At 38.0% G+C, this 21,131-nt stretch overlaps 2 protein-coding genes across 2 annotated transcripts in view; one reads left to right on the forward strand and one right to left on the reverse strand.

The window, feature by feature from the left end:
- Nucleotides 1-3,324, forward strand: part of LOC308414000 (vomeronasal type-2 receptor 116-like) — a gene marked incomplete at both ends in the record, with an annotated part of 40,710 nt that extends 37,386 nt beyond the window's left edge. Inside the window, 3 exon segments of the mRNA XM_080909167.1 lie at nucleotides 2,019-2,564; nucleotides 2,957-3,273; nucleotides 3,277-3,324. Coding sequence (XP_080765293.1) covers nucleotides 2,019-2,564; nucleotides 2,957-3,273; nucleotides 3,277-3,324 — 911 coding nt within the window.
- LOC308413593 (vomeronasal type-2 receptor 116-like) overlaps nucleotides 1-21,131 on the reverse strand; it is a gene marked incomplete at both ends in the record, with an annotated part of 711,488 nt that overhangs the window by 573,290 nt on the left and 117,067 nt on the right. The gene's annotated exons all lie outside the window — the stretch shown is intronic.

Here is a 21,131-nt window from a genome sequence, read left to right on the forward strand (position 1 = left end):
TTAGTTCATCAATCTTTCTGTCCTACATAAAATTATGTAAACATGTACATATAAGAGCCCCGAAACACCAAAACTAATGTAGAGTAACTTGACTAAGTCATGAGACTGCTAGGTATAAAACACATTCTCTGTAAGATTAATAGAGAAGAGTAAAGTATTTGCCAATTAGTGAGAAACTTCTAAGTGTGCTTTATTCAAAGGACCATGTTCAAAGCCAGAAGTGACATGAATCCAGGATGTAGAGGACAAGAGTTGACCCGTGACGTAGAATACATGAAGAGAATAATATTCAGCATGTTACATACCACAGCCATAATTAAGATAATTATCTAAGCTTTAGAAAATGCAGAAAGTTTATAATTAGCTTTTCAATTATTTTGCCTCTCATTCTATATAATGAATTACAGTTCTTAAAAGACATGTCATGTGTGTGTGGTGGTTTGACAGTTAAATCATTTGTTGCTAAGGTTTACAATCTAAGTTTTTTCCAAAGATGCATTGAACCAAGCAACCTACTAAGGAATCACTTTTGAAGTGATGAATTCTAACATACATCATAGTCAAAAATAATTTTTAAAGTATACTGAAATAGTTTTAGATGTAAAAACAAATAGGAATTAATATTTACATCGATGGATTCCACAAAAATTACATAATATATTTTATTACATTAATTACTTACATATGTGGAATGGGTAAGACATGTTCAGTATACATATGAGTAAATAAAACCCCTATATGTATATTTACATGCACTTGTGAGACACCTGACATGGCTGGTGAGATCTGAACTCAGGTTCTCTTAGAGCAGAGTGTTCTATTTATATGTAATCCAACTTGTTAGGCTTTTAGACAACTTCTCAAATAATAGGTCTCCACAAATGCACTGCTCTAGATAAGAATTCTGAAAACCAACAAAGCACATCAACATTTACTAAAATGTTATAAAAATGAATCACAGTACATATTGTGGCCATGATCAGGATGACAACTTGAAATGGGGTGCTATTTGCTTAAACAATTATCTGGGTTACCACTCTAGCTGGTGAATTCCTCTGTTCTGTTTCTCATTCTGTTTGTCAATACTGATTTCATCTCTGAGTGCATTCACAGACACTGAGTCCCCTGGGAATGAAGATGAGGCAAGAATGAACGTGCTCAGCCCTCCAAATGAAGAATAGAGGTGAAGGGCTTCTTGCTACAAAGTATCTACAGAGGTGCTTTTCCTTTCAGTGCTAATATTACTGAATTTCATGAACAATAACCAGAACTTGTGTTTACTTACTGCCAGATGAGGATATTCTTAGGGCTCATTTCTTTGATTTTTTTCTACTTTTCAAATATTTATATCATATAATCTCTCATTCTCGACCTTCCTCTAATAACTTATGACAGGAATCGTGTAAATTCGATAATACAATTATTATATTTATATAAAGACACAGACACATTCACAAGCCCACAGACATGCACACACATGCACACAAACATACATGCAGCCTACCTGATCGATTTAGTGTTTTTTCTATGTCAGAGAGATTGAGCTACTAAATTCTCTAGTAACTATTACAGGTCTTGTCTCAGTAGAATTCAGAGTCTCAATGTGTCACAGGGACTGAAATAATATAACACTCAATGATCCCAAGAAACAGTGTAGAGTTTTGTATTTAAAAACTATGCCCAACCGCATTATGGTTAATGAATGTATATTCTCTGACTTCAATAATCTACTTGATATCAACTTAGAATCAACACATGGTTTAGGAAAGGTTTGCATTCTGACACCATAATAAATGATATAATCAACATGTTAAATAGATCAATAATTGCTGTGTTTGATTTTCACTTACATCTTTATGAACATTAAAATTTAAAGCGATGCTGTGCAGCAATGTCTTTCAAATAAATTCTCATTATCAAAGGCAGCATTGCAAGGCTTCTCTCAACACGCTCACTTAGAATACCTTGCCAGTAAAATTTCTAAAGCAGCGCTAACCTAACTTTCCTTTGCACATCAGATATGGATCAGTGTGTGAATTGTCCAGAAGGCCACTATGCCAACACACAACACAACAAATGCCTTCAGAATGCTGTGATCTTTCTAAGCTATAAAGGCCCTTTGGGGATGGCTCTTGCCTTACTAGCCTCCTGTCTCTCTGCATTCACAGCTCTGGTACTTTGGGACTTTGTGAAGCACCATGACACTCCTATTGTGAAGGCCAATAACAGAATCCTCAGCTACCTATTGCTCGTGTCACTCATGTGCTGTTTTCTGTGCTCCTTTTTCTTCATTGGCCATCCTAACAGAGTAACCTGTATCTTACAGCAAATCACCTTTGGGATTGTATTCACTGTGGCTGTTTCCACAGTTCTGGCCAAAACAGTAACTGTGATTCTGGCATTCAAAATCACAGACCCAGGAAGAAAGTTGAGAAACTTCCTGGTATCAGGGACTCCCAACTACATTATTCCCATATATACCCTCTTTCAATGTGTTCTGTGTACTGCCTGGATAACAGTTTCTCCTCCCTTTGTTGATACTGATGAACGCTCTGAGCATGGCTGTGGGGAGATGAATGCGGACGCCATTAAAAGATGGCACTGGCTCCCTCACGGTTTGAGGTAAACAACTCCATATATAGTAATGCTCTTGTCAGCCAAGGCGCTGCACCCTGCTCATGCGCAGTACATAACCTATCTTCGGGCAATCCCGAGGCCTCTGGTGTCAGCAGTCTGGTGACAACCATTCATCGCAAGCCCCGTATGCACTTTTCCCCATATAAGAGGACAGCTAGGGTAGTTTGGGCCCCTTCCTGCTCTCCCCTTCGACCAAGAGGCTCCCACAATAAAGCATGATCTGAGAAGAATCCTCTGGTGGTGGTCGTGTTTCCTCGCTGGTCAAGGAGTGCGCCGCAACTGGTGCTGGGACCCGGGACCGCGTGGGACTGACTCCCCACACATGGCCACATCATCATTGTGTGCAACAAGGGCTCAGTTACTGTATTCTACTTTGTCCTGGGATACTTGGCCTGCCTGGCCCTTGGAAGCTTCACTGTGGCTTTCTTGGCCAAGAATCTGCCTGACACATTCAATGAAGCCAAGTTCTTGACCTTCAGCATGCTAGTGTTCTGCAGTGTCTGGGTCACCTTCATTCTTGTCTACCAAGGCACCAAGGGCAAGGTCATGGTTGCTGTGGAGATCTTCTCCATCTTGGCATCTGGTGCCGGGATGCTTGGATGCATCTTTGCACCCAAGATCTACATCATTTTAGTGTGACCAGAGAGAAATTCTATACAAAAGATCAGGGAGACGTCATTTTTCTGAACAAATATTTCAGGAATTCTGTCAAATGTAAAGTTGGTACATACCCACCAAATATTGGGTTACAGTGCATGTATCTAGTTTAGAATCATTCTCTATGGTTCCTCTAGTGATGTCTGGAAATATCATATCTGCTGATCTTGTGTGCACTGTCCATAAAATCTTACACTCATTCATTTCCTTAGTTTCTTCTAAGAGAAATAAAATTCTCAAATCAATATTTCTATTTTTCTCATCGTATTGATTTTTGGAGGTTTTCCTTCCAGTAACTTTTTGAAAAGGTGATATAGATGTTAAATCTATAAGATCTTGTAGAAAGTGGGTTCTAGGACAGATCTGGCTACACATGAAAACCATCTCTGAAATCAAATTTCAATCTCATAAAGTAAAGAATCAACAAAGATGAAAACAGAACACATTCACTGCCTTCCAGTAGGAGTACATACATGACAGAATACTGACTGGTTTATCAGCTGCTCTTCAAAACTATGGGGCCATAATCTAAGGAGGCTTTAAGGAGAGAAGACACACCTAGTGCCCTAGCGACTTGTCACCCCTGGGATTGAAAAGATCTGAGGTTTTGAGAGGATAACATATCGTACTGGAGATGGGAGATGAGGTAAGGGATGAGGCAGGGGATGAGGAAGAGTCAGACAGAGAACCATTAGGGGAATAACAACTGGACTGTAAAAAAATAGATTAAAGAATAATAAAATAAAATAAACATAGATAATTTAACATGCTGTTATACTGTAGTTATAGAAAGGTTTGGTAAAATTACTGATACTCCCAAGTCCCTAACTTTTCTAAGAGTCTGCCCTCATCGTGCAGTTCTGGTTGGGCTCCTTGACTCAGAAAATTCTAGAACGATGGACAGGGAGCCAGATGCTTTTGTTATGCTGCTTCCTAAAAACTAAACTTTTCAAAAGGACAGTAGAGTGTTTGCAGCTGCACTAAAACCTTCACATTTGTCAATTGTCCTCCCATAGCGAGATGCTGAATGGGTCTAAGAGGCATCAAGAATAATAAAAACTATCACTGTTATAAGTTAGTCTTCATAGAAATATCACCATTAACAGAGTCCCTGTAAGGAACACATTCTGCATTAACATCCACATTTTTCATAGAAAATTCATGGATGATGTCATTATACAAAAAAAAGACTTGATATTTAAACTGTGGTTTAAGGGAATTCTACACAGATTTAGTACAATAAGTGGTCACCTCTAAAACTACATTTGAATCATATTCCAATCTTGAATTTTATCAATATTTCCTTATACTTTCTTACCTTAAAACATGTGCCCCTATATATTTTGTGGTAACAATGTAAGTGGAGAAGACAGTGGAGAACATGAAGTGGTAAAAGGTCAACTGGACTGTACTTGTCAGCTGCTGGAAATCCAGGTTCAAGACCTTTGTTAGATTAATGAAGAAGACACATGGATACTTGTAACATTCAACGAAAACTAGGAAGGCTCTCAGATGATCCACCACCAGGAACAGCGGAGATCCAAGGTCATAGGCCTGGTGAGAAGACGTTCCAAGTAGCGGGAGATCAGAGGGATCTCTGCCGAGCGCATGAAAAGTGCACCCCACCCCACTTGGTTCAGGAAATCAGGAACCTGGCATTGGGCTGTTCCCAACAGAAGGCTTTTGGGTGCAGAACAGGTGCTCTGACAATCCACCAACAGGAACAGCTGAGATCCAGGGACACAGGCCTGGTGAGAAGGCATTCCAAGTAGCCGGGGAGCAGAGGAAACTCTGCCGAGTGCGCTGGAAGTGCGTCCCACACTGCTTGGTCTAGGGAACCAGGAACCAGGCATTGAACTGTTCCCAGCCAGAGGCCTTTGGGTGCAGAGCAGGTGCTTGGATCATCAACCACCATGAACAGCAGAGAACCAGGGACATAGGCCTGGTACAAGGGAGAGGTGAGAACCAATCACTGAAATCAAGACCACATATAAACACAGACAACAAGATGGCATGAGGAAAGCAAAAGGACTTTCACCAGGTAAACCAAGACAAACTGGTAAAACCAGAACCCAGCTCTCCTATCACAGCGAACAGTGGAATGCCAATCACACCAGAAAAAGAAGATTTAGACCAAAAATCATACATCAAGATGACGATAGATGTCCTTAAACAAGAACAAGAGGAAAAAGCATAAAGAATTAGAAGATTAAAAGAGGAAACAAGAAAGACACTCAAAGAACTCAAAGAACTAGAGGAAAACAGAACCAAAAAAATGAAGGAATGGAAGAAGGAATGTAAAATGGAAATGGACACAATAAAGAAAACAATAAATGAGACAACCCTAGAGGGAGAAAACCTAAAAAATAAATCAGGAATCACAGATGCAAGCATTTCCAACAGAATACAACAGATGGAAGAGAGAATCTCGGGGGCAGAAGACAACATAGAAAATATAGACAAAACAGAAAGAGAAGACGCAAAAACCAAAAAGCTCCTAACTCAAATCTAGGACACAATGAGAAGTGCAAACCTAAAGATAATAGAAATAAAAGAGGCCGAAGAATATCAACTAAGAGGCACAGTAAATATCTTCAACAAAATCGTGGAAGAAAACTTTCTTACCCTTAAGAATGAGATGATCATGAGCATAAAACAACATGATAGAACTCCAAATAGAATAGACCAGAAAAGAAATTCCTCCCGACACATAATAGTCAAAAGCCAAGTGCCCATAGCAAAAAAGAATACTAAAAGCAGTAAGGGAAAGGTGTCATATAACGTATAAAGGCAAACCCATCAGAATAACACCTGATTTCTTAACAGAGACTATGAAAGCTAGAAGAACCTGAACAGACAACATGCAGACACTAAGAGAGCACAAGTGTCAGCCCAAGCTGCTATACCCATCAAAACTGTCAATCAACATAGATGGAGAGACTAAGATATTCCAAGACAAAACTAAATTTACAAAATATCTGACCACAAACCCAGAACTACAACAAATTATAGGTGGAAAACCCCATACAATGATAGGAACTACATTCTAGTAAAAACAAGAAAATACCTAAGGAAGAAAACCAAAAGAAAAAAGACACACAGGCACAATTCAACCCCCAAAAGCAAAAATAGCAGGAAACAGCAACAATTATTCCTTGATATCTGGTAACATAAATGGACTCAATTCGCCAATAAAAAGATATAGGCTATTAGACTGTATACATAAACAAAACCCAGCATTTTGCTGCATACAGGAAGTCCATTACAGACACAAAGACAGAATATCTTTGTCTATCTCAGAATAAAAGGTAAGGAAAAAATCTTCCAATCAAATGGCCCCAAAATTCAAGCTGGAGTGGCCATTCTAATATCGAATAAAGTTGATTTTCAACCAAAAGTTATCAAAAAAGTTAATGAAGGACACTTCTTACTCATTAAAGAGAGTAATTTATCAGGAGGAACTCTCAATCCTTAAAATATATACTCCAACTACAAAAGTACCCATATTCATAAAAGAAACCCTACTAAAGCTCAAAAAATATATTGCACCCCACACAAAAATAGCAGGAGACCTCATACCCCACTCTCAACAATGGACAGATCATGGCAACAAAAATTAACAAGGACACTGTAAACATAGCAAAAGTTATAAACCAACTGGAATTAATAGGTATCTACAGAACATAACATTCTAAAACAAAAGAATTCAACCTCTTCTCAGCACCTCACTGCACCTTCTCAAAAATTGACCACGTAATTGGTCACAAAACGAGCCTCAATAGATTTAAGAAGATTGAAATACTACCATGCATCCTTACAGATCACCATGGTCTAAGGCTTGTCTTTAATAACAACAAAACAACAAAAAGCTCATATACACATGGAAATTAAACAATGCTATATTAGAGAAACCATGGTCAAAGAGGAAAGAAAGAGAAATTAAGGATTTTCTAGAATTAAATATAAACAAAAATACAACATACCCAAGCTATGGGATGCAATGAAAGCAGTACCGAGAGGAAAAGTCATAGCTCTGAGAGCTTCCAAAAAGAAACTGGAGAGAGCATAAACCAGCAACTTAGGAACACAGCTAAAAGCTATAGAACAAAAGGAAACAGATACATCCAAGAGGAATAGACAGCAAGAAATAATCAAACTTAGGGCAGAAATAGAACAAACAGAAACAAAAAGAACCATTAAAAGAATCAACAAAACCAAAAGCTGGTTCTTTGAGAAAATCAACAAGATTGATAAACCCTTAGCCAGACTAACTAGAGGGCAAAGAGAGAGTATGGAAATTAACAAAATCAGAAAGGAAAGTGGAGAAATAACAACTGAAACTGAGGAAATTCAAGAAAACTTCAGATTCTACTACAAAAGCTTATACTCAACAAAGTTGAAAAATATGGAGGAAATAGATGAATTCCGAGACAGACACCAGATACTAAAGTCAAACCAAGACCTGGTAAACCATCTAAATAATCGCATAACACCTAAAGTAATAGAAGCAGTCTTCAAAAGCTTCCCAACCTAAAAAGGCCCAGGTCCAGATTGGTTCAGTGCAGAATTTTATCAGACATTTATTGCGGACATAACACCAATACTCTCCAAACTCCTCCACAAGACAGAATCAGATGGAATACTACCTGACTCATTTTTTGAGGGTACAATAATCCTCTTTCCTAAACCACACAAAGACCCTACAAGGAAAGAGAACTTCAGACCAATCTCACTTATGAACATTGATGCAAAAATACTCAACAAAAACCTTGCAAATGGAATCCAAGAACACATCAAAGCGATCATTCACCATGACCAAGTAGGCTTCATCCCTGGGATGCAGGGATGGTTTAATATAAGGAAATCCATCAATGCAATCCACCATATAAACAAACTCAAAGAACAAAATCACATGGTCATCTAACTAGATGCTGAGAAAGCATTTGACAAAATTCAACAGTCTTTCATGTTAAAAGTCCTGGAAAGAACAGGAATCCAAGGTCCATACATAAATATAATAAAAGCAATATACAGAAAACCAACAGCCAACATCAAACTTAAGTTGTGAAATTTGAAGCAATCCCACTAAAATCAGGGACTCAATAAGGCTGCCGACTCTCCCCCTACCTATTCAACATAGTACTGGAAGTCCTGGTTGCAGAAATTAGAGAGCAAAAGGAAATCAAAGAAATACAAATCGGAAAGGAAGAAGTAAAAACATCACTATTGGCAGATGGCATGTTAGTGTACTTAAGCGACCCCACAAATTCCACCAGAGAACTCCTACAGCTGATAAACAAGTTCAGCAAAGTGGCTGGATATAAAATTAACTCAAACTAATCAGCAGACTTTCTCTACTTAAAGGACAAAGATGTGGAGAAAGAAATTAGGGAAAAGATATCCTTGACAATAGTCACAAATAACATGAAATAACTTGGAGTGATTCTAACTAAGCAAGTAAAGGACCTGTATGACAAGAACTTCAAACTTCTAAAGAAGGAAATCGAGGAAGTTCTCAGAAAATGGAAAGATCTCCCATGCTCATGGATTGGAAGGATCAACATCTTAAAAATGGCCATCGTACCAAAAGCAATCTACAGATTCAATGCAATCCCCATCAAAATTCCAACCCAGTTCTTCATTGAGTTGGAAAGATCAATGTGCAATTTCATCTGGAATAACAAAAGACCTAGAATTGCGAAATCAATACTAAACAACAAGACAACATCTGCAGAAATCACTATCCCTGACCTCAGGCTATATTAAAAGGCAATTGTGCTAAAAACTGCATGGTTTTTAGTGCATAAATATGAACATGGATCAATAGAATAGAACAGAAGATCCACAAATGAGCCCTCACATATATGGTGGCCCGATTTTTGACAAAGGAATGTAAATATTCAATCTAAAAATGGCAACCTATTCAACAAATGATGTTGGTCCAACTGGCACTCAGCATTCAGAAAAATGAAAATAGACCCATTCTTATCTCCTTGTACAAGCTTAAGTGTAAGTGGATGAAAGGTCTCCACATTAAACCAGATACACTGAAACTATTAGATGAGAAAGTAGGGATAAACATAAAATACATAAGCACAGAAGAAAATTTCCTGAACAGAATATTTTTCTTTCTTTTTTTATTTTTTTTTTATTTTTTAAACGACTTTATTTTGCAAAACAAAGATAAATGTACAGATTTTAAACATTTTTTGCTTAAAATTATACATTTTTGTCAGTACTGTTTTTTTCAGACATTAAAATAAATTTTACATAAAACCATGTGAATATATTTTTTAGTCAGTACTTGATTTTTTTCAAGGGCTTGACAGTATGCATTGAAAACCTACTAGTTGCAATAAGCGTAAAGTACATGCAAAACAAAACGCAACATGGAAATATTCAAAGTCTTCTTGTTTTGTGAATATATGTATATTTTTTGTTTTCTTTATTTCTTGGACTTCATACAGTCTGTGAGTTGTTTCTGGGGGAGTGCAAGCCTCTGGGGTTAGCATTCCAGTATCAGTGACTGCATATTATGTCTGTTCTTTTGTGACTGGGTTATCTCACTCAGGATGATCTTCTCTAGATGCAGCCATTTTCTTAAGAATTTGGTTAAGTCATTGTTTCTGGTGGCTGAGTAGTATTCCATTGTGTATATGTACCACGATTTTTGTATCCATTCGTCTTCTGAAGGACATCTGGGTTCCTTACAGCTTCTGGCTATTATAAATAGAGCCGCTATGAACATTGTGGTGCATATATCTTTGTTGTGTATTAAAGTGTCTCTGGGGTATATGCCCAGAAGTGGAATGGCTGGGTCTTCAGGTAGTACTATATCCAATTTTCTGAGGTATCGCCAGACAGATTTCCAGAGTGGTTGTATTAGCTTTCAACCCCACCAACAGTGGAGAAGTGTTCCTCTTTCTCCGCAGCCTCGCCAGCACCTGCTGTCATCTGAATTTTGGATCTTGGCCAATCTGACTGGTGTGAGGTGGAATCTCAGGGTTGTTTTGATTTGCATTTCCCTGATGGCTAAGGATGTCAAGCACTTCCTCAGATGTTTCTCGGCCATTCGGTGTTCCTCAACTGAAAATGATTTGTTTAGCTCTGGACCCCATTTTTAATAGGGTTATTTGATTCTCTGGTGTCTAGCTTTTTGAGTTCCTTGTACACCTTGGATATTAGGCCTCTATCTGATGTGGTGTTGGTAAAGATCTTTTCCCATTCTGTTGGTTGCCGTTTTGTTTTCTTGACGATGTCTTTAGCCTTACAGAAACTTTGCAATCTCATTAAGTCCCATTTGTTAATATTTGACCTTAGAGCTTGAGCCATTGGTGTTTTGTTCAGGAAATTTTCTCCTGTGCCTATGTGTTCTAAGGTTTTCCCTACTTTCTCATCTAATAGTTTCAGTGTATCTGGTTTAATGTGGAGATCTTTGATCCACTTACACTTGAGCTTTGTACAAGGAGATAAGAACGGGTCTATTTTCATTCTTTTGCATGTTGAGTGCCAGTTGGACCAGCACCATTTGTTGAATAGGCTGTCCTTTTTCCATTGAATGTTTACTGCTCCTTTTTCAAAAATCAGGTGACCATATACATGAGGGCTCATTTCTGGATCTTCTATTCTATTCCATTGATCTACCTGCCTATTTCTGTACCAGTACCATGCAGTTTTCAGCACAATTGCCTTGTAATATAGCTTGAGGTCAGGGATAGTGATTTCCACAGATGTTTTTTTGTTGTTGAGGATGGATTTCGCTATTCTAGGTCTTTTGATATTCCATATGAAATTGCACATTGATCTGTCCAATTCCATGAAGAACTGGGTTGGAATTTTGATGGGGATTGCATTGAATCTGTAGATTGCTTTTGGTAGGATGGCCATTTTTAAGATGTTGATCTTTCCAATCCATGAGCATGGGAGATCTTTCCATTTTCTGAGATCCTCCTCAATTTCTTTCTTTAGATGTTTGAAGTTCTTGTCATACAGGTCCTTCACTTCCTTAGTTAGAGTCACACCAAGGTATTTCATAGTTTTTGTAACGATTGTGAAGGGTATATTTTCCCTAATTACTTTCTCCACATGTTTGTCCTTTGAGTATAGGAAGGCTACTGATTTATTTGAGTTAATTTTGTATCTGGCCACTTTGCTGAACTTGTTTATCAGCTGTAGGAGTTCTCTGGTTGAATTTTTGGGGTCACTCAAGTACACTATCATGTCATCAGCAAAGAGTGATGTTTTTATCTCTTCCTTTCCGATTTGTATCCCCTTAATCTCCTTTTGCTGTCTAATATCTCCAGCCAGGACTTCCAGTACTATGTTGAATAGGTAGGGGGAGAGTGGGCAGCCTTGTCGAGTCCCTGATTTTAGTGGGATTGCTTCAAGTTTCTCGCCATCAAGGTTGATGTTGGCTGTTAGTTTGCTGTATATTGCTTTAATATGTTTAAATATGGGCCTTGGATTCCTGTTCTTTCCAGGACTTTTAACATGAAGGGGTGTTGGATTTTGTTGAATGCTTTCTCAGCGTCTAGTGAGATGACCATGTGATTTTGGTCTTTAAGTTTGTTTATATGGTGGATTACATTGATGGATTTCCTTATGTTATACCATCCCTGCATCCCAGGGATGAAGCCTACTGGGTCATGATGAATGATGGTTTTGATGTGTTCTTGGATTCGGTTTGCAAGGATTTTGTTGAGTATTTTTGCATCAATGTTCATAAGTGAGATTGGTCTGAAGTTCTCTTTTCTTGTAGGGTCTTTGTGTGGCTTAGGTACGAGGGTTATTGTAGCCTCAAAAAATGAGTTGGGTAATATTCCATCTGATTCTATCTTTTGGAATAGTTTGGCGAATATTGGTGTTATATCCCCAATAAATATCGGATAAAATTCTGCACTGAACCCGTCTGGACCTGGGCTTTTTTTGGTTGGGAGGCTTTTGATGACTTCTTCTATTTCTTTAGGTGTTATAGGGTTATTTAGATGGTTTACTTGGTCCTGGGTAAACTTTGGGACCTTGTATCTGTCTAGTAATTCGTCCATTTCCTCCAGATTTTCCAATTTCGTGGAGTATAAGTTTTTGTAGTAGGATCTGATGATTTCTTGAATTTCCTTAGTTTCAGTTGTTATGTCACCACTTTCCTTTCTGATTTTGTTAATTTGGATACTCTCTCTTTGCCCTTTAGTTAGTCTGGCTAGGGGTTTATCAATCTTCTGGATTTTCTCAAAGAACCAACTCTTTGTTTTGTTGATTTTTTCAATCGTTCTTTTTGTTTCTATTTGGTCTATTTCTGCCCTAATTTTGATTATTTCTTGCCGTCTACTCTTTTTGGGTATATCTGCTTCCTTTTGTTCTAGGGCTTTTAGCTGTGCTGTCAGGTTGCTGATGTGAGCTCTCTCTAGTTTCTTTTTGGAAGCACTTAGGGCAATGTTTTTCTCTCAATACTGCTTTCATTGCATCCCATAGGTTTGGGTATGTTGTGTTATCGTTTTTGTTGAATTCTAGAAAGTCCTTAATTTCTTTCTTTATTTCTTCTTTGACCCTGCTATCCTTTAACAGAGCGTTGTTTAGTTTCCATGTGTATGTGGGCATTTTGTTGTCTTTGTTGTTGTTAAAGACCAGCCGTAGACCATGGTGATCTGAGAGGATGCATGGGAGTATTTCAATATTCTTATATCGATGAAGGCTGGCTCTGTGTCCAATTATGTGGTCAATTTTCGAGAAGGTGCCATGGGGTGGTGAAAAGAAGGTGTATTCTTTTACTTTAGGATAGTATGTTCTGTATATATCTATTAATTCTAGTTGGTTCAAAGTCTCTGCTAGTTTTGCAGTGTCCTTGTTCAGTTTCTGTTTCCCTGATCTGTCCATTGGTGAGAGTGGGGTATTAAAGTCTCCCACTATTATTGTGTGGGGTGAAATGTATTTTTTGAGCTTTAGTAGAGTTTCTTTTATGAATGTGGGTGATTTTTTATTTGGAGCATATATGTTAAGGATTGAGAGTTCCTCCTGACAGATTTTCCCGGTAATGAGTAAAAAGTGTCCTTCTTTATCTTTTTTGATAACTTTTGGTTGGAAATTTACTTTATTCGATATTAGAATAGCCACTCCAGCTTGCTTCTTGGAGCTGTTTGCTTGGAAGTTTTTTTCACACCCTTTTACTCTGAGATAGTGTCTGTCTCTGTCTCTGAGATGAGTTTACTGTATGCAGCAAAAGGCTGGATTTTGTTTATGTATCCAGTCTGATAGTCTATGTCTCTTTATTGGGGAGTTGAGACCATTTATGTTAATAGATATCAAGGAATAATTGTTTCTGTTTCCTGCCATTTTTGCTTTTTTGGGTTGAGTTGTGTCTGTGTTTTTTTCTTCTTTTAGTTTTCTTGTTTAGGAGTTTTCTTGTTTTTACTAGGCTCTATTTTCCCTCCTTGTATTGGGTTTTCCACCTATAATTCGTTGTAGTGCTGGGTTTGTGGTCAGATATTGTGTGAATTTTGATTTGTCTTGAAATATCTTTGTCTCTCCATCAATGGTGATTGATAGTTTTGCTGGGTATAGCAGCTTGGGCTGGTACTTGTGCTCTCTTATGGAGTGCATCATGTCTATCCAGGCTCTTCTAGCTTTCATAGTCTCTGTTGAGAAATCGGGTGTGAGTCTGATTGGTCTGCCTTTATATGTTACCTGACCTTTTTCCCTTACTGCTTTTAGTATTCTTTCTTTACTTTGGGCACTTGATGTTTTTACTATTATGTGTCGGGAGGTATTTCTTTTCTGGTCCAACCTATTTGGAGTTCTGAATGCTTCTTTTATGCTCGTGATCATCTCATTCTTGAGGGTAGGGAAGTTTTCTTCTATTATTTTGTTGAAGATATTTGCTGTGCCTCTTAGTTGATACTCTTCTCCCTCTTCTATTCCCATTATTCTTAGGTTCAGTCTTCTCATTGTGTCTTGTATTTCCTGGACATTTTGGGTTAGGAGCTTTTTGTTTTTTGCATCTTCTCTGGCTGTTTTGTCTATGTTTGCAATGTTGTCTTCTGCCCCCGAGATTCTCTCCTCGATCTCTTGTAATCTGTTGGAAATGCTTGCTTCTGTGACTCCTGATTTCTTTTTTTGGTGTTCTGACTCTAGGGTTATCTCTTTTAGCGATTTCTTTATTGTGTCAATTTCTGTTTTAATTTCCCTCTTCCATTCCTTTATTTCTTTGGTTCTGTTTTCCTCTCGTTCTTTGAGTTCTTTGAGTGTTTTTCTTGTTTCTTCTTTAAAAGCTTCTGAATCTTTTTGCTTTTCCTCCCTTTCTTGTTTAAGTAACTCTATCAGCGTCTTGAGGCATGATTTCAGGTCTGTGTCTTCTTTTTCTGGAGTGTCTGGAATTCCGATGTTTGCTACTATTGGAGAGCTGGGTTCTGGTGTTGCTAGATTGTCTTGGTTTCCTTGGGATATACTATTTCTCTTTCCTCTTGCCATTGTGTTGTCAGTGATATGTTCTTGCCTTTCCCTTGTATCTGGTCTGTGTCCCTGGTACACTTTCCATGTGCACTCCGCAGAGACCTCTCTACTCCCCGGCAGCCCAGGTTCCGGGTGGCAGCTGGGCCAGGCTCCGCTCTGCGTCCTGAAGTCGCCTCCGGGTGGAAACAGACGTTCCTACGATCTGTTCCTGGTCACAGATGCTCAGCCTCTCCGAGCCACCTTTCTGGCTGGCAGGTGGGCCAGGCTCCGCTCTCCGTCCTGAAGTCATCTCCGGGTAGAAACAGAAGTTCCTAAGATCTGTTCCCGGTCACAGTTGCTCAGCCTGTAAGAGCCGCCTTTCCGGCTGGCAGTTGGGCCAGGCTCTGCTCTGTGTCCTGAAGTCGTCTCCGGGTGGGAACAGAAGTTCCTAAGATCTGTTCCCGGTCACAGTTGCTCAGCCTGTACGAGCCACCTTTCCGGCTGGCAGTTGGGCCAGGCTCTGCTCTGCGTCCTCCCTGAATAGAATATTAATGGATTGTGATCTAAGGTCAAAGATTGAAAAATGATACTTAATGAGATTACAAAGTTTCTGTAAGGCTGAGGACACTGTCAAGTAAACAAAATGGCAGACAACAGAGTGGGAAAAGGTCTTTACCAACCTTATATCAGATAAAGGCCTAATATCCAAGGTATACAAAGAACTGAAGAAGCTAGACACCAGAGAATCAAACAACTCTATTCAAAACTGGGGTATACAAATCTAAACCAAATATTGTCAATTGAGGAATATCAAATGGCTGAGGAGCATCTAAGGATGTGCTCAACATCATTAGCCATCAGGGAAATGCAAATTAAAACAACCCTGAGATTCCACCTCTGACCAGTCAGATTGTCTAAGATCAAAAATTCAGATGACAGCAGATCCTGCCATGACTTCCGACAAAGAGGAACACTTCTCCGCTGTTGGTGGGGTTGTAAACAGGTACAATCACTCTGGAAATCAGTCTGGCGATTCCTCAGAAAATTGGACATAGTACTACCTGAAGACCCAGTTATTCCACTTCTGAGCATATACCCCAGAGACACTGGATACAACAAAGTCACATGCACCACAACGTTCATAGCAGGTCTATTTATAATAGCCAAAAGCTGGAAAGAACCCAAATGTCCTTCAGTAGATGAATGAATCCAAAAATGTGGTACATTTACACAATGAAGTACTACTCAGCTATCAGAAACAATGACTTTATGAAATTCGTATAAAAGTGGATGCATTTAGGGAATATCAAACTGAGTGAGATAACCCAGTCACGGAAGAACAGACATAATATGTAGTCACTGATAATTGGATACTAACCCCAGTAAGATCTGAACACTCCAAAAACAACTCACAGACTGTGTGAATCCAAGAAAAAAAAGTAAAGAGGAAACAATTATGTTTATTCCTTATTTACCAATAAAATTTTGGCTAATTCCAGGTTACATCCTGTTTTACATGTACTTTATGCTCATTGTAACAAATAAGGTCTTAATGCACACAATCAAACCTTAAAAAAATAGCAAAGCAATGGCAAAAATGTATTCGCATACTTTTATGCAAAAATGCTTAAAATATGTGCATTTATCTTTGTTTGTTAAAAGAAAGTTCTCAATTAAAAAAAACTAATAAAAAAGAAAACTGTTAAAGAGGAGACTGTAGATTTTTTATGAACTAGACACCCCAATTCAAAAATTCACATGTTTTTTTAAATTTATTTTAAAAAACAAAGTTAAAAAATTTAAACATTTTTGCATAAATGTATACAGATACAATTGTGTCAGTGCTTGGCTTTTTTTTTCTTTTTTTCTTTTTTCTTTTTTTTTTTTTTTTTTTACAATGAGCAAAAAGTATATGTAAAACAAGGTGTAACCTGGAATTTGTCAATGTGTTCTTGGTGTGTAAAGATAGAGCATGACTTTTTTTGTCTGTTTTCTTTTCTTTCTTTTTATAGTGAACTTCACACAGTCTGTGAGTTGTTTCTGGGACAGTGCGAGCCTCTGGGGTTAGCATCCCACTATCAGGGACTGCATATTATGTCTGTTCTTTTGTGACTGGGTTATCTCACTCAGGATGATATTCTTTATATGCAGCCATTTTCTTAAGAATTTGGTTAAGTCATTGTTTCTGGTGGCTGAGTAGTATTCCATTGTGTAAATGTACCACTATTTTTGTATCCATTCATCTACTGAAGAACATTTGGGTTCTTTCCAGCTTCTGGCTATTATAAACAGAGCTGCTATGAATATTTTGGTGCATGTATCTTTGTTGTATGTTGAAGCTTCTCTGGGTAAATGCCCAGAAGTGGAATGAATAGCTGGGTCTTGTGGTAGTACTATGTCCAATTTTCTGAGGTATCGCCAGATTGATTTACAGAGTGGTTGTATCAGTTTATAACACCACCAACAGTGGAGAAATGTTCTTCTTTCTCCGCAACCTCACCAGCAACTGCTGTCATCTGAGTTTTGGATCTTGGCCATTCTGACTGGTGTGAAGTGGAATCTCAGGGTTGTTTTGATTTGCATTTCCCTGATGGCTAAAGATGTTGAGCTTTTCCTTAGGTATTTGTCAGCCATTCCATATTCCTTAATTGAGAACTTTTTTTTAGCTCTGTACCCCATTTTTAATAGGGTTGTTTGATTCTCTGGTGTCTAGCTTTTTTGTATACATTGGATATTAGGCCTCTATCTGATGTGGAGTTGGTAAAGATCTTTTCCCATTCTGTTGGCTGCCATTTTGTTTTCTTGACAATGTCTTTAGCCTTACAGAAACTATGCAATCTCATTAAGTCCCATTTGTTAATCTTTGACCTTCGAGCTTGAGCCATTGGTGTTTTGTTCAGGAAATTTTCTCCTGTGCCTATGTGTTCTAAGGTTTACCTTATTTCTCATCTAATAGTTTCAGTGTATCTGGATTAATTTGGAGATCTTTGATCCACTTCCACTTGAGCTTTGTACAAGGAGATAAGAAAGGGTCTATTTTCATTCTTTTGCATGCTGAGTGCCTGTTGAACCAACACCATTTGTTGAATAGGCTGTATTTTTTCCATTGAATATTTATGGATCCTTTGTCAAAAATCAGGTGACCATATACGTGAGGGCTCATTTCTGAATCTTCTATTCTATTCCATTGATCCACGTGCCTATTTCTGTACCAGTACCATGCAGTTTTCAGCACTATTGCCTTGCAATATAGCTTGAGGTCAGGAATAGTGATTCTCGCAGATGTTTTCTTGTTGTTGAGGATGGATTTTGCTATTCTAGGTCTTTTGTTATTCCAGATGAAATTGCACATTGATCTTTCCAACTCAATGAAGAACTGGGTTGGAATTTTGATGAGGATTGCATTGAATCTGTAGATTGCTTTTGGTAGGATGGCCATTTTTAAAATGTTGATCCTTCCAATCCATGAGCATGGGAGATCTTTCCTTCTTCTGAGAACTTCTCGATTTCCTTTTTTAGAGGTTTAAAGTTCTTGTCATACAGGTCCTTCACTTGCTTAGTTAGAATCACACCAAGGTATTTCATAGTTTTTGTGACCACTGTGAAGGGTATATTTTCCCTAATTACTTTCTCCACATGTTTGTCTTTGAGTATAGGAAGGCTACTGATATGTTTGAGTTAATTTTGTATCCAGCCACTTTGCTGAACTTGTTTATCAGCTGTAGGAGTACTCTGGTGGAATTTGTGGGGTCACTTAAGTATATTATCATGTCATCTGCAAAGAGTGATGTTTTTACTTCTTCCTTTCTGATTTGTATCCCTTTGATTTCCTTTTCCTGTCTCATTTCTCCAGCCAGGACTTTCAGTACTATGTTGAATAGGTAGGGGGAGAGTGGGCAGCCTTGTCGAGTCCCTAATTTTAGTGGGATTGCTTCAAGTTTCCCACCGTTAAGTTTGATGTTGGCTCTTGGTTTTTTGTATATTACTTTTATTATGTTTAGGTGTGGACCTTGGATTCTTTTTCTTTCCAGGACTTTTAACATGAAGGGGTGTTGAATTTGTCAAATGCTTTCTCAGCATCTAGTGACATGACCATGTGATTTTGTTCTTTGAGTTTATTTATATGGTAGATTAAATTGATGGATTTCCTTATATTAAACCATCCCTGCATCCCAGGGATGAAGCCTACTTGGTCATGGTGAATGATCATTTTGATGTGTTCCTGGATTCTGTTTGCAAGGATTTTGTTGAGGATTTTTGATCAATGTTTTTCAGTGAGATTGGTCTGAAGTTCTCTTTCCTTGTAGGGTCTTTTTGTGGTTAAGGAACGAGGGTTATAGTAGCCTCAAAAAATGAGTTAGGTAGTATTCCATCTGATTTTATCTTGTGGAATAGTTTGAAGAGTATTGGTGTTATGTCCCCAATAAATGTCTGATAAAATTCTGCACTGAACCTGTGTGGACCTGGGCTTTTTATGTTTGGGAGGCTTTTGATGACTTCTTCCATTTCTTTAGGTGTTATGGGATTATTTAGATGGTTTACTTGGTCCTGGTTTAACTTTAGGTTCTTGTATCTGTCTAGGAATTCATCCATTTCCTCCAGATTTTCCAGCTTTGTGGAGTATAGTCTTTTGTAGTAGGATCTGATCATTTCTTGAATTTCCTCAGTTTCAGTTGTTGTGTCTCCACTTTCCTTTCTGATTTTGTTAATTTGCGTACTCTCTCATTGCCCTCTACTTAGTCTGGCTAGGGATTTATCAATCTTGCTAATTTTCTCAAAGAACCAGCTCTTGATTTTGTTGATTTTTTTAATGGTACTTTTTTTTTCTATTTGGTTTATTTCTACCCTAATTTTGATTATTTCTTGCCATCTACTCTTCTTGGGTGTATCTGCTTCGTTTTATTCTAAGGCCTAAGTTGCTGGTTTATGCTCTCTCCAGTTTCTTTTTAGAAGCACTTAGGGCTATGAGTTTTCCTCTCTGTACTGCTTTCATTGTATCCCATGGGCTTGGGTATATTTTGTTTTCGTTTTCATCGAATTCTAGAAAATTCTTAATTTCTTTCATTATTTTTTCTTTGACTCAGCTATCGTTTAGCAGAGCATTGTCTAGTTTCCATGTGTATGTGAGCTTTTTGTTGTCTTTGTTGTTGTTAAAGATCAGCCGTATACCATGGTTATCTGAGAGGATGCATGTGTGTATTTCAATCTCTTTATATCAATTGAGGCTGGTTCTGTGTCCAATTATGTAGTCAATTTTCAATAAGGTGCCATGAGCAGCTGAGAAAAAGGTGTATTCTTTTACTTTAGGATGATATATTCTGTAGATATCTATTAATTCTAGTTGGTTCAAAGTCTCTGCTAGTTTTACAGTGTCCTTGTTCAGTTTCTGTTTTCATGATCTGTCCATTTGACAGAGTGGGGTATTAAAGTCTCCCACTATTATTGTTTGGGGTGAAATGTATTTTTTGAGCTTTAGTAGAGTTTCTTTTTTGAATGTGGGTGCTTTATTATTTGCGCATATATGTTAAGGATTGAGAGTTCCTCCTGACAGATTTCTCCGGTAATGAGTAAGAAGTGTCCTTCCCTATCTTTTTTGATAACTTTTGGTTGGAAATTTACTTAAGTCGATATTAGAATAGCCACTGCAGCTTGCTTCTTGGAGCTGTTTGCTTGGAAGTTTTTTTTTCCACCCTTTTACTCTGAGATAGTGTCTGTCTCTGTCTCTGAGATGAGTTTCCTGTATGCAGCAAAAGGCTGGTTTTTGTTTATGTATCCAGTCTGATAGCCCATGTCTTTTTATTGGGGAGTTGATTCCATTTATGTTAATAGATATCAAGGAATAGTTGTTTCTGTTTCCTGCTATTAATACTTTTGTAGGTTGAGTTGTGTCTTTGTCTCTTTCTTCTTTTGGTTTTCTTGCTTAGGAGTTTTCTTGTTTTTACTAGGATGTAGTTCCTCTCATTGTATTGGGTTTTCCACCTATAATTTGTTGTAGTTCTGGTTTACTGGTCAGATATTGTATAAATTTAGATTTGTCTTGAAATGTGTTTTCTCTCCATCTATGGTGATTGATAGTTTTGCTGGGTATAGCAGCTTGGGCTGGCACTTTTCCTCTTTTAGGGTCTGCATGATGTCTGTACAGGCTCTTCTTGCTTTCATAGTCTCTGTTGAGAAATCTGGTGTGATTCTGATTGGTCTGCCTTTATATGTTACCTGACCTTTTTCCCCTACTGCTTTTAGTATTCTTTCTTTGCTTTGGGCACTTGGTGTTTTGATTATTATGTGTCGGGAGGTATTTCTTTTCTGGTCTAATGTATTTGGGGTTCTGAAGGCTTCTTTTATGCTCGTGGACATCTCATTTTTAAGGGTAGGGAAGTTTTCTTCTATAATTTTGTTGAAGATATTTACTGTGCCTC

The sequence above is a fragment of the Micromys minutus genome, assembly GCF_963924665.1.
Source record: "Micromys minutus genome assembly, chromosome: 32".
Lineage (NCBI taxonomy): Eukaryota > Metazoa > Chordata > Mammalia > Rodentia > Muridae > Micromys > Micromys minutus.